General features: G+C 38.6%; 1 protein-coding gene across 1 annotated transcript; it reads left to right on the top strand.

The window, feature by feature from the left end:
- The first annotated feature begins 490 nt into the window (after nt 1-490).
- Nucleotides 491-12,811, top strand: ubl3b (ubiquitin-like 3b). Its single transcript, XM_061725546.1, has 6 exons — nt 491-638; nt 1,268-1,372; nt 5,572-5,680; nt 7,292-7,378; nt 10,844-10,921; nt 11,286-12,811. The coding sequence occupies exons 2-6, from the start codon at nt 1,346-1,348 to the stop codon at nt 11,336-11,338; spliced, it is 354 nt and encodes a 117-aa protein (XP_061581530.1). The 5' UTR covers nt 491-638; nt 1,268-1,345; the 3' UTR covers nt 11,339-12,811.
- Nucleotides 12,812-14,466: the final 1,655 nt, after the last annotated feature.

Here is a 14,466-nt window from a genome sequence, read left to right as displayed (position 1 = left end):
AGAAGAGGAGGAAAAGAATAAAAGTGGCAGTGGTAAGAGGGAATGTGTAAGCTATGTGTGTTACATTATAAAAAAGTAGTGCTGCAAGCCAGCCTGCCACTATATCCCAAACTCCCAGTCATCCATCAAGCAAGTTTACTGCACATTAAAGTCTGTGTAAAGTGAATTCAGCCATTTTCTTCTAAACACATTCATAGCCACATAATACTTGTATGTTAGTAGGTATGTAAAGTTTGCATGAAGAAAGTTATGTTATTTATTATTTATCTTTAATCGTTTAATAAAAGATTGTGTTACTAATCTGTGTTACTGGACTTCATTCATCATGATTCTGGGGGGCCCCATGGTCTCTCTTGCCTAGGGCCCCCGGGAAGTTTAGAAACACCCCTGCTGATTCTGATTCTGGTGATTTTTAACGCTGTTTTTTCCTCATTCTGGACTTCAACTCCCACAATCCTTTGCGGACGTGGTATTTACAACCAGCTGACATCCGGTGTATTTCCTACCATTAGCCCCCGAAACCCCGAGTCAACTGTTCCGATATCCTTCTGCCCTCGAAAAGTTCCCCATGAAAAGCATTACACGGTGATTCGTCAACTCAACTGAATGCAACATTTCGTCACATTCGTCAGATGCAGGTGAGGTCGACGGTACAAAACCGTCCGTTTCAGCTTTTAGTGTGCCAGCGACGCGCTGGGCGAGCTAAGCTAAGCTACGTTAGCAGGACTGCTGGAGCCGCAGGACTCGACGTTTGTCCCCAAACTCGGCTTTTACCTACGTTTTTCTCACACAACACATTCTCCAGCTGCTTGACAGCAACAGACAACCTGTAGCGGGATTATCTGATTTAAGCCAAGCCATCAGCCGCTGTGAGGGAATCAAGGCAAATGGAAGAAATATATAAATAAAAAAACAGCTAGTGTATGTTTTATCTGCTACGAATCTAAGCGATGTCATTTCCTGACTGGTCTATTTTGTTGTTTTGCTAAATCAAATTAAACTGTTCTCCAGCTGGTTCGTGTCATTAAGTGGGCATGTTGTTCGGCAGTGTTGTGGTGTTTTGTGTAGTATTAGGGCTGATTTATGGTTCCGCGTTACACCGACGCAGAGCCTACGCCGTAGGTACGGCGTAGGCTCTGCGTCGGTGTAACGCGGAACCATAAATCAGGCTTTAGCAGCGTGCTGGCTCGGTGTCCGTCAGCTTCAGTGTCGGTGCCAGGCTGTGGACACCAGCCTCACACCAGCCTCACAGTGTTGTCTGTGTCAGGGCTCTGGCCCCGTCTCCCACAGCTGAAACACACCAGTCTCGCCCTCTCTGCTCCACCTACTTCCTCCTCGCTGAGCCATGACCAGCCAGACGGATCTTGACATGGTAAGTCCAAGTTCAGCTACAACACAGTAGTGTGATTAATTATAACTGTTTGCATGTAGACTGTGTTATATACTGCTCCTTCTTGATGTATAGAATACATATACGATTAATAGGCAAGGCAAGTTTATTTGTATAGCACAATTCAACACAAGATAATTCAAAGTGCTTTACATCTACATTAAAGGCGGCAAGACACAATTAAACAGTAAATAACCAATAAAATGATAAGAAAAGAGGTAAAATAATAAAAAGCACAAGTTGTTAAAAATAAGGGCAGTAGAGTACAGCAGGTTAGTATTTAATTTAGGAGTACGCTTCAGTAAACAGTAATGTTTTTAGGGCTGATTTAAAGGAGCTGACAGTTGGAGCAGACCTCAGGTCTACAGGAAGTTTGTTCCACCGGTGAGGAGCAGAATAACTGAACGCTGCCTCACCTTGCTTGGTTCTGGTTCTTGTTCCTGAACACAACAAACCAGATCCAGATGAACCTCAGGGGTCTGGGAGCTTCATAGGGAACTAACAGATCAACCATGTATTTTGGTCCAAGACCATTCAGGTCTTTGTAGACCAGCAGGAAGATTTTAAACTCTATGCTTTGACTCATTGGAAGCCAGTGTAGCGATTTCATGACCGGTGTAATATGGTCCAGTTTTCTGGTGTTTGTAAGGACTCTGGCGGCAGCGTTCTGGATCAGCTGCTGCTGCCTGATAGATTTCTTGTTAAGGCCTGTAAAGATGCCATTGCAATAATCCAACCTACTGAAAATGAATGCATGAATAAGTTTTTCCATGTCTTGTTTAGACAGAAACCCCTTAATTCTAGCAATGTTTTTCAGGTGGCAATAGGTAGATTTAGTGATAAACTTTAGATGGCTGTTGAAGTATAATATATGAGATTAAGACATAAACATTGCACCCAGGTTACGTTAATTTAATAGTTTGGGGTGGGGTTACGAGGGGATAAGGGGTTATGGATTAACCAACATTCACAAACACTTAGCTGGGATCGCGACGGCTGTTCCTGTGAACACCATCTGTCTAATCTCAGTTAAAACGGTGGCCTACTTTCCTTTAAAGGTTCAGATGCCAATTGATTGTACCCTCTTTATATCCCGTCCCCCATTTTTTACCACTAGCTGTAACTAGCAGATTTTGTGGTTGGCAAGTTATTTTCTTTAATATAGGGGTTAAGCAACTGTTTATTTTGGGGTATAAAAAAACAGATATTATATATGGTATATTGAAAAGATGCCATTTGTAATTTGCTGTTAATGTAGTTGACAATAGTAACCTATTGTGAAAACACACCACTGTCCACAAACTGCTACAGGTGCCACAAACAATGCTGAATGCATTGTAGTCTAAAGCTTTTTATTTTATTTCTCATTTTTGAATACACATTACTTTTTCTGATGTGGCCTGCATCGATTGTATCTGAGAACAAAAATGGCAGCAACAGACACTACTAAACTTTTCAGCCACCTACCTAGGGAGAGTACTGGAAAATCAGCGCCTATGTCCGAATACAGCAGCGAAAACTCTGGAGCATTCATTGCAAGCAAGTGGTATGCTTATATGAATCACAAATATGTAGTCTTCTTTACTTTATTTTGCTTCCAATTTGCTTATGAATATTGTAGATATGCTGAAATACACATGAGAAAAAGAAAGAAAAAAATATTATCAGGGTTAGCTTTGTTCACATGACTCTTACTGTAATAAAAATCCAGTGATCTCAACAATATCCTGTATTCTCTTGGCTGTATCCATAGACTTCTCTTAAATGTTGTTTTGTGTTCAAACTAATTTCTAGTGGGAAATTTCAATCTATTAAGTGTATCTAAGTACATCAACCTCAGAGTTGGACTCATTTTTTTCATTTTTTTTTTTTTTGTTTTAGAAATGATCTGGTGTGTAACACACTTGATATGGCTACTTACTTTATTTCAGTGCGAATATCCATTCTTTCTCTGTGTATTATTTGTTAGAATAGCCTCGTGTATGTGTAATCACCAATTTCATTACAGCCCACACACTGAAAAGGTTTTTAGCAATATTTGGATAGAGTAATTAAGCATCCGTGCGTGGTTGTTTGGTGGAGTTGTCGAGATACCAAGAACACACTGTAATTTTATAATATTTTGAAGAACCTACAAAGCTTTTATATTAACTGTACAGATGCTTACCTGACTATTATCTCATATTTTTCATATTTTCTGTGTACAAGACAATTGATCAGTTTAAGAAATGAATATACAAACCTCTTCCCAAATTGTGAGGACAGTGCTTCCAGATCATTTTTCTGCCTTGTCAGAAGGTCTGTTGATACAATAAAATGGATAATTCAAATTGTTTTTATTTTTATTTTAGCAAATAATTTGAAAAAAAAGTTTTTACTTTCCCATTATGAAATTTAGCATTTATTCTTTTAATCTACACATCACATGTTTTATCTGAGACACCAGGTAACATCAGACCACAGGTAAAAACAGCAAGGCAGCTTTGGACTTAGCAGATCGTCTCTTTTTGTATCAAACCTGAAACTTGAAACTAGCGTGTCTGTGTGTTTTTTAAAGAAAACTGGAAAAACATCAAGCTCAGAAGTCTTTTGGATGTCCTGTTAAACCTTTAATAAGTTTTTCAAAGCTATGATTGGATTGGATTGGAGAACACACAGTTATTTGCAATGCAGAATGTTGCCCTGGGTAACGAGGCAGATTTGACTTTGTTTTTATTTTGCTGAGGATGAAATGGATGGGGACAAAGCCATTTAATGATGTCATGGGCGTGCAACCCCACATTGGGGTTATTCAGTTCAGAGGAGGGGAGGGCAGAGGACCACCAGTAGTGGGGGGTGGGGGGATTGTATTTGTAAACAGATCAGAGAGCGGGGTTGTCCTCCCTTTACGTCACGCAGGGTTGGTTAAGTCTCTTTGTTCTCTTCTTTATGATTTGTGAACCAAGGAAAGTTCATGTACCACCTTCACAAGATGCATTAAATATGGTAGACGCATTGCTCATGACTGACTTTTTGAATGGGATTACCTTAACAGGAACATTTAGTCAATTATGGGAGGTGCATTTTTATAACAGTCTGAAGGCAAACATGTCCTGGGCCACACTTGAAGGATTACCTACTCCTGATATGACACAATGCAAGCAGCTGAATTTACTCCTTCAGTTTCCTAAAAAATACGTCTGAATGTATAAATGTATGTGTGTGTGTATGTATATGTGTGTATATATATATATATATATATATATATATATATATAGATATGTGTGTGTGATATTTATTTAAAATTATTTGATTTTAGAAGTGATGAATAAGGAGTCACATTGCCAAATCTCTGAATATTTTCTGTCACTATGGAAGGCACCTTCTAATTGACCTCTCCCCAAATATTTAGAGCCGAGCCACATATATTTCTGCAAATAGTTGCATATATTCCTCTGTACAAGTTGCCATTGAGAGGGCCAAATCAGTATGGTACCATTTGCTGAAAATATTCCCTGCTCCCGAATGTTTGTCAATAACATATTGTTTAAATCCTGAGAATTGACACTTTTTATTGAATTAATTACATGTCTCATATTTTCTGTGTACAATTCTCAAAACACAACAAAGCGTATACTAACAAGCCTCTGTACAGTGAAACAATGTATATATTTTTGGCTTTATTTTGGCACTTATTTCTTTTACAGATTGGTTTGTGTAGTTGCCCAGAGGATGCATTTTGGTGGACATCCCTTTGTTACACACTCACACTCACACAGAGTCCCCCTTGGGGCTACGCACTGGCCATGTAATTTTAATAACATGGCCCAGAGCTGTCTGGGACACCTGGGGTTATTGCATTAGGGTAACAGCTCGGAGAGGGGCAGCACCCTGAAACTAAAGGACCAGTGTTCTGCCCCCTAAAGCCCACCTTTTATCTGTTTCTGTCACTGGAGACAGGGACTCACTTGAGTACAAGCCCTCACTAACAGAAGTCGCCCAGTCAGAGGGTGAAGATCTAATTAGACTGGAATTCCTGTCTCTTCTCAGCCTTTTGAAGGTCACCTCATGCCTGAAGAGGTTAGAGGAAGTGGAGGTGTTTTACCACAACTAATAAAGAAGAATTTTAATGGAAGTTTGGTGTTTGAGGTGGATCATGTGGCACCTTTATGATCCATAGATTCATGTTTTTGTTATTTCAGGTTCATCTCCGCCTTATCTTAGTCAGTGGCAAAACGGAAGACTTCACTTTTTCCCCGAACGATTCAGCCACAGACATCGCCAAGCATGTTTTTGACAACTGGCCAGAAGGTATGTTTTATTGGTTTTAATGTTTTTACTTTACTTATATTTTTGTTTGACTGTGTCATCCATCTGATTTAATTTATTTGGTGAAACAAAAACTTTAGCAGTCTCAACATATAACTTACTGTTTCCTTATTCCTTTTTATACCACGGTCTGTGTAAAAACTCGATTCTGATTGGCTGGCAGGTGTAGGTTAAAAGTGAGTCAGAGAAGAAGAGCCGGCAAATCTTAATATATATATATATATACACACAGGACTGTCTCAGAAAATTAGAATATTGTGATTTTCTGTAATGCAATTACAAAAACAAAAATGTCATACATTCTGGATTCATTACAAATCAACTGAAATATTGCAAGCCTTTTATTATTTTAATATTGCTTACAGGCTTACAGCTTAAGAAAACTCAAATACCCTATCTCAAAAAATTAAAATATTCTGGGAATCTTAATCTTAAACTGTAAGCCATAATCAGCAATATTAAAACAATAAAAGGCTTGCAATATTTCAGTTGATTTGTAATGAATCCAGAATGTATGACATTTTTGTTTTTTTTAATTGCATTACCAAAATAAAGAACTTTATCACTATATTCTAATTTTCTGAGACAGTCCTGAGTATATACCATATATGTAGCTTAATAAAACGATTTAGGAAACTATCTGTGGACTTTGATTCTTTGAAACAAATATATTTACTGTTTGTTACTGTACCATAGCTGAGCGGACTAGAATATCTCCCGTTGCTAAGTCGTATCTCAGGTCCATCCTAGTTACTGGAGAAGTCAACACTGTGTCCATTGCATAAGGACCTTATGGGACGGTAGTGATTGTTCCAGATATTAGTCAGACCCTCAGGTGTTACCAAGGAAACGGAGTTATGGCTTGTTAAAAAACTGTGTAATTTACCAGGTTGCAACGGCTGCAGACGAGAGATTAAATAGTCCGCTCAGCTGTGGCTTGTTATAAAACTAATGATTTCAACTGAAAACACATTAAAGCATGAATAACTGATTTAATATTTGTTTTTTGGTAAGCGACCGTGGTATAAGCGGGATAATGCCCTACGATGTGTAAATTATCATAAATATATGGACTTACAGGAGGCAAACCGGTTCACGCCCCCGTGTCATCTATATATTTTTGATAATGTACACCTCGTCGGGCATTATCCCTTACTTAACACAATATATTTCTACAATATAATACATAATCAAAACCTTGTACATGCATTTATTTTTTTCCATGTTAAAATTAATGTTGAATAGTTTTGCCTGAAATAGTCTGAATTGGGGGGAAAAGTGAATTGACCGAATGACACTAGCAGCACCACAGTGTTAACTAGTAATGCTGAATAATACCGGTAATACTAATCAATGTGTTCAGACATGGTACTTGGTATTAAATTATTGGAGATGAGCGAGTATGAAGCTGGCTTTTAAGTCACAATAAATTGTAATTTTAAGATGACATTTAACATGAATGCAGTTCATTATTAAACAATAAGTTGAACAAGTCTCAGATATTTACATAATCTTTTGTGTCGTCATTGGCTGAAAAATCAAAAGAAGTTGACTCACAAAAATTGATTTATATTCTCCCCCTCACTTTGGCAGGGTGGGAGGAGGAACGGGTGAGCAGTCCCAGTATACTGCGCCTCATCTTCCAGGGACGCTTCCTTCATGGCAACGTCACCCTGGGAGGTGAGATGAGCTTTGAAATGACACCATCACATGACAGTGAATGCTACTTTGCTATCTTTTGCTGCTTAATTCTTTTTCCGTACATTAATACTAGAGATGTTCAGGGGGATGTGTAGACACTTTGCTCTCTACTTTTACTCTACAGTTGTTACCTACATAAGCACTTAATGGTTGAAGAGCTTCCACCAGTGTTGATTCACACTTGTTGTATAGCTTACTACTGGATATCACTCAAACATTTTAAATGTGGTATGTGCTTGTGATTTTTCCAGATTCTTCCAAAGGTGTGTTGTCATTGTTGCTTTCCTAATCACTTGTGTCTTGGTGTCTCATGGATTTTAATTATGAGTAATTGCTTTCTTACCTGCAGTAAACAGGGGTCACAGCATCTTAATGTTGAGTATCGGGAAGGAATTCTAATATCTAAGTATCTAGGTTGAAATCTACTCGTAAAAAAGGACCATGAAGGAATTAATTTTCATCATCTAAAACAACTTAAACCCAATATTTTATATTTGTGGGTGTGAATACTATGCAGTATTTTTTATACCTTTTAGGATCAGACAGTTTTTACTTTTTTCCCCCAGAGTGTCTATGTTGCCCCACCTTAGTGGATGCAAATCATCTCACAATGTTCTGCCACTCATCAGCTGTGAAAAATGCAAAATCTAAATCCAAAACAAAAGTTATTTCACGCACTCGCATTGTGTATGCATGTAGTTATTTGATTAAAATTATCTTTATTATTATTTATAGCACTCTTTTAGATATTAAACTGCAGAGCTGGAAATATAGTTTACACATACGTTTATTTTTTTACCATTGATAGATATGCTCTTGAGTAATAAGTTCACTCAGTTTAACTTCAGTTTAATTCAGTATCACAGATCCTGAATTTGACTAAATTAACACATCAGTTGCCATAGTGACAGTAGTAGTCTTCGTGTACTTAAACTGTCACCAATTTAAGTAATGAGCAATTTAGTCTAAAACAAAGTGATCCAAGCAGCAATTCAATGTAATCATCTGATTTAATTTAATCTCATTTACCTTTTGACCTCTTAAAGTCACTGCCCTGAGCCTGACCCCAACCTGTACTCCCTGACTCAGTCAGATGGACCGGTTCAGTGTTGTGTGCCAACCATCCGTAGTCATTTGACGTGTTTCTTCTTTTTTAAACCCCTAAGCTACAGTATGTGTGGTATTATTGTAATAATTAGGGCAGGAAGTTGTGTGAAAGGTGCTAAACCGCAAGAGCAAGCAAGGTTGATGGCTTAACAAAAGCTGTACAGAAGCCTGTAGCTGCATGCGTCTTTCTCCAGTGCCGGCTGGGTTCACACAATATTTGTGAACTTTTCCATATTTGTATCCCAGTCAGAGTGCTTAGGTGATCCGATTAGAGGGTCCTTGCAGTTCCTAGATCCAAACTCTGAAATACCCAGCGTTTTTGGTAGCTGGAACATTTTATGAAACAATTATACTAAATAAGAACAGGTCAAGCTGCTGCTATGTTTAAATCTCTGCTGAAAGCCCTTTTTTTTGCTCACTGGCCATCAATTCAAGTTGAGCTTTAGACAACTTTTATTTTTTGTGTTTTTACTCTGTTATATATGTGCATTTTATTTTATTTTTTACCAGTAAAGCACTTTCATCTACTTGGTTGTTTTTTAGTACACAATGTAAATAAATTTGACCTTGATTAATCAGATTGATTTGCAGTCTACTCAAGTTGTTGTAGTATCTTAGCTGTGGTTTCACCAAACAGTTGCTGAATTTTAATCTGAAAATGCAACTGCGCAAGTAATGTCCAGCAGCGATAAAGAATTACGTTCAAGCCAAAGGTTTGCCGATAAAACTGAACCTTAGCATAAATTGCAGTCCAATATATTTGCACTGTTAAGCTAGGAAAAAATGATTGGTAAAAGAAAATCGTTGCATACCTAATGGATTTTAGGCAGCTTGGCTACAATGCCTTGGTGCTGGACAAGCATGTGTTGTATATCCAACCTCACCAGCTCAACAGCTATGCACATCATCTCCTCTTCATTGCGGCAAACATCATCACCCACCCAGTTTCTAAGAAGACCCTCATCCTCAGATACTAGTATCCTCAGATGCTTTGAAGAAAAATAGTGAGTTGGCAAGCTGCTGAATCTTTTTCTAAAGCAATCGGTCCCTCTGCTTCAACTCACTAGTATTAGTTAAGCCCTGTCTGGCCCAATTGTAATAGTTACACCAAGAGCCTCCCTCCCTTGCCATGAGAGAGCCTTGGTCAGGCCCAGAAGTGATGCTGGAGATGCTGTGGAGCCTTAAATGCTCTTGCTCATCCACTTTTGACACAATAGCACAAAATGTGGCAGTTAATTACCTAATCAGTCTGTTAAAGGAATTACATTATCCATTCAAAAATACATTACTTATATGCCCCATCGAAGCACAATTAGGATATATTTCATTATGATATTTATTAACTATATTTATATTTATTACGATAGTCAAATTGAGCATAAGACCTGACTTTTCTTACAAGACAAAAGAAATGTATGAAAGTCACTTGTAGTGGAAGGTAGCAGTGAATATTAAACATGTTTTAACTTGTTAACCTGTTGGTGATACGGACCTTGTTACTCATAAAGGTTTTATTGTATGTTAAGATCCTGTGTGGAAGGGAAAAGAAGAAAAAAAACTGGAGGGGCAACACTTGTGCACCTAAAAATTGTGGGGAAATGGTGGACAAAAATCTTGTTGGAAAGGAGATCTTGGTCTGAAATCCCATCTGTTAGTGTGATGATGCATGCACTTTGTGTACTAAGGATGCAAATTCCAAATATTACTAGGTCTTTTAAGGTATACATTTTTTTAGTTTTTCAATAAAGACGTGGTAAGACTTCATGTGAAGCTGATGTGCTCATATGTGAACAAATTAATAGAAAGGCATACATACAGTACAGACCAAAAGTTTGGACAAACTTTTGGTCTCTACTGTATATGCACAAGACTCTCTAGTCATTTTCTGGATGTTACTGCAGTCTAATGAGCATTATAAGCTAATGTTTCTGTCCGTTTGACATAGACTGTAAACGTAATGAAACTGGATCCAACTGCACTATAATAGGCCTCATCTTGTGAGCATTGATTAAACTCAGGAATTACATAGAGGTAGTAGTATACAGTATGTACAATAAGTAGTAGTGCTATACATTGGGGTGTATTTATTTAAATTGTTTTACCAAACAGTAAGAGACAATTAAAGAGTACAAAATTGTCCCTTCATATGAAGCAAAATGTAATCATTTCTGCTAGTTTCCATTTCTTGTCATAACAGTTTTCTTCCTGAAGAATTTTCTCTCGTGTCTCTTGTCTATATAATTTTCCAGATATTTTTCCTCACGTAACCACCACATGATCAAAGATAAAAAATACGTTGGGCAATAATGAATCCTTGTGTGTGTTTCATGTGTAAAGCTCTAAAACTGCCACCAGGCCGAACGACCGTCATGCACTTGGTTGCCAGAGAGACCCTTCCAGAGCCCAACTCTCATGGTGAGGAACTGGTCCTTGTTTTTAAATACATTTCTTTTAGCAAAACAAGACAAGCTTATCTTGTGTGAGTGTGATATCACATAAGATATGTGTGTGTGAAGCTGCATTCACTTTGTGATCCTACTTCTACCATTCGACACACTGACTAAAGAGAACAGTGAGTTTTGACATATTGGGGTTAAAACTAAGCTTTGATGTGGTAATTTTCTCGTATATGCATCATACAGGGACCCTCTCATCTTCTCTCTGCTGCTGTCTCCCTTCCTCTCAGCCTCATCAAGCTCAAAGTAAATATGTAGCTGCTTCCGTCTCGTCAGCTCGTCATTTTGATCTCACCGCGTGTTTTTCTGTGCTGTCTTTTTAGGTCAAAGGAACAGAGAAAAAACCACAGAAAGCAACTGCTGCCTCCTCCTGTAAAGAAACCGAAACCACCCCCCCCCCCCCCTGCCCAAATGTCACAAACAAAACATCTAAACATGCTCACACTTTTTTTCTGTTCTCTCTTGTGGGTAATACCATCAGCTGCAGACTTGGAATAAATCACAGGAAGTCCTCACGGGGCTGTCAGTCTTTTGTGTTGAACTGTTTTCCAATTTGAGGGTTTTTCTTTTTTTTTTTTCATTTTTCTTTTTTATGTGCCAATATATACACCCTCAGCTCCCAAACTTGTACTCTATCAGCATTAGATGTTGTTGGTTATCGTTTTTATTTGAATATCCAACAATGCCTACGCTCTGTCATAGATCTTTTCACTGCTGGAAGCATTTTTAAAAAGCTGTCATACGTAGTGAAAAATAACCAGGAACTCCATCGCTCTTCATGGACACAGAAGTGCTGTAAAGGATTTTTGGGCTTTACCCCTTTCCAAATATTCATATGAACATTTCCCAAGGTCTTAACTGAATGGTGTTAACCCTCTCATTGCACTTAACAGTTCTGAAGTGTTTGTGATTCATCTTTCTCTTGCTTTATTTTTCATTTTGGTCACACAAGCTTGACCTAAAATCCCCACGTGGTAGAAGATGTGCCATCCTCCTCCTAGACTGTTTCTGCCCCACGAACAGCTTGTATCGGCACATTGGTGTTTCTGACAGTGGACCAGTGGAGAATACACTTCATCAGGAGGAGCTGCGTAAATATGGAACAGACTTGCAGCGAGGCTGGCAAGTGTCTATTCAGAGGATTTGCTCGAGTTGTTTTTGAACCACGAGTGGAGGCTTTATAGGCCAGACTGTCCAATGATTCCTTTCGGTCGAAGCCGACATGGTGGGCCAGTTAAACGCGGACAGAAGAAGCAGCAGAAGATGGAAGGAGCCGTGCCGTCTGTGTGGGCCAACCCACCCCCCACCCCCCCTTTTCTTTTGCTGAACACTCAAAATGAAGCAGAGGGAGTTTTCTCCCACTGGATGAAGACAAATTAAGGAAAGCTGGGTGGTGGTTCACCTTCTTGTCGTTTGGATGCTGTTGTTTCTTCTCGTTTGCCTTTTATTGTGGAATTCAGTAATATCATTAATATTGAAATTTAAAAGTATCAATTTTTATCTTGTGTATAGGTATTTGTTGAATTTTAGTGAGGGTGAGTTTGTGTGCGAGTGTGCTTGAGGGTGTGCGATGCACGTGGCTTACTGTATGAGGACTAGTAAGGGCATGTGGTGTTTTTAAAATAAATATAGCCGGTGCACTGGGATTGTTGATGGGCTGCGGTTTCTTCAGAAACAGTCTGGAACCTTTTGATTCCTTCCATTGAGTGTCATTTGGTTTGTGTATTTGTCGATCAGTGTCACTGCTATGACGTTTAGCTCAGTATGAATAAATGTAAAAACTAAATGCAATGTGGTCTACATAAAAGCTTGTATTATAAATTAATAAATCTTTACATAAGGCAACTTCTTTTGATTCACTTTTTCTGAAATGACAGCTGAAGGTGCATGCTTTGTCTTGGATTTAAACATAGAATTAAACCATTAAATCAAGTAATTTCATCTATTCATCTTTCTGGAAATTGTGAATTTTCAAGTAAACAATTAAAATGTGTCAATTTTGTCTGCATTAGTTTTTTGTGACGGTAAATACCTAAGTGGAAAAGCAAATGTTAACATTTTACAAGCTGCAACGGCAGGTTTTCCTTGGGTTTTATGAATTATTTACCATACATCAAAAGCATTGAATAATTGATTACTCTTCGTTTATTGTTTTCCCTCCGGCTGTGTCTCAGATTCATACTAATTTCTAGTTATATCCCATATGGCCCGTTATACTATTTTCCTACTTTCCCAAAAGACCCTCAACAGTTATTGGACTAACACGATCCTCGCTCATATTCAAACATTGCCAATGGTTAAGAGTTGTGTTTAAAAAAAAAAAAAAAAACATTTTGAATGTGTTGCTTGGAGTCTTTGCTGCCACCAAAAGCTACATTGATCATATATGATGCCAGAACTCTCAAGAGTCATTGCTTCTGATGATCAATTTTTCTCATTAAGATGGTTGCATTTCAACAATAGTTTTGTTGCGAACCTTAAGTTAGATTCAATTTAATTTATTTTTTTTAAAATTCTTTCCAGTGGATTTACAAACATGTTTTGTGTGGTGAAGGAGTCCCTGTCTCACCGGTTCAAGCAGCAGTATCCAGTCACTGACATCGCATTGGCCCTTGTCGTAGTGTTATTTATTGACATGTAGGTGGCAGTGTCTGTCTATGTGCTCAGTCCTGTGTCACGCAGGATCTTGTATCCTAGTGTTAACACCTCAGTGATCAGAGTCCGAAGTGCTATAATTAATCATTCCAATATAGTACTTCAATACTTTGTAGTTGAGTTGGCAGAGCAGACTTTAAGGAAACATTGTGAGTAATTTAACCATACATGGCAGTCTGTTGCTGTCATTTAAATGCAGAGGCCAACCTACAACTTTTACATTCAGCTGATGTTCAACATTTCTTTTCCATGTCTGCTGCAGGAATCTGCTCCTGATGTTAGGTTACAAGAGCATCCAGGTTTCCAGTTGACACTGGCAGCATACCTTAAAGGAAAAGTGCAGTCAACTCTAATCTCGCTGAACATACTGCACTTTCAAACCTGTTATTGTTCTGAAACTACTTTCTTCACATTTTCCACTTGGCTCAGGTTTTTCTTGGACTGAATTCACGAAGGGCCAAGTCAGAACAGGAGCTGACCACAGAAGTAATCAACAGCGTTTTAACGAGAGTCCTGGGAGGTGATCTGTTGAAGTGTTTGCTACTTAAACCCCCCACATTCTGGGCTGCCTCTGCAGGATGATTCCTTTCTGGGGTCCACATGACTGAAAGCACGCGTGCAACCAGTATTTTCTTTTGGGTGTGCTGCACCGGGCTGCGGTCCAACTGCCAGTCACTGCTGCTCTGAGGTCCCGGAGGGGTAGTTGATACTCCTCTGCCTCCCCATTGTCCTGTGGAGAGCTTAACTCCCACTTTGACAGCAGCCCATCCTGCTGTTAATGTCCTAATATCTTAATTAAGTAAAGGAACAGTTGCAGTAGTGATTATCTGACTTAGAAACAGTTGTTTT

Source organism: Cololabis saira, chromosome 7 (genome assembly GCF_033807715.1).
Source record: "Cololabis saira isolate AMF1-May2022 chromosome 7, fColSai1.1, whole genome shotgun sequence".
In the NCBI taxonomy this organism is placed as follows: domain Eukaryota; kingdom Metazoa; phylum Chordata; class Actinopteri; order Beloniformes; family Belonidae; genus Cololabis; species Cololabis saira.
The sequence above is the reverse complement of the archived record's forward strand: the minus strand, read 5'-3'. Positions and strand labels throughout refer to the sequence as shown.

Excerpts from the sequence above, each read along its gene's own strand:
- ubl3b (XM_061725546.1), top strand. The coding sequence starts at position 1,346 with ATGACCAGCCAGACGGATCTTGACATG. Across the intron at positions 1,373-5,571 it reads GCCAGACGGATCTTGACATG|GTTCATCTCCGCCTTATCTT; the intron begins GTAAGTCCAAGT and ends TTGTTATTTCAG. Across the intron at positions 7,379-10,843 it reads TGGCAACGTCACCCTGGGAG|CTCTAAAACTGCCACCAGGC; the intron begins GTGAGATGAGCT and ends TCATGTGTAAAG.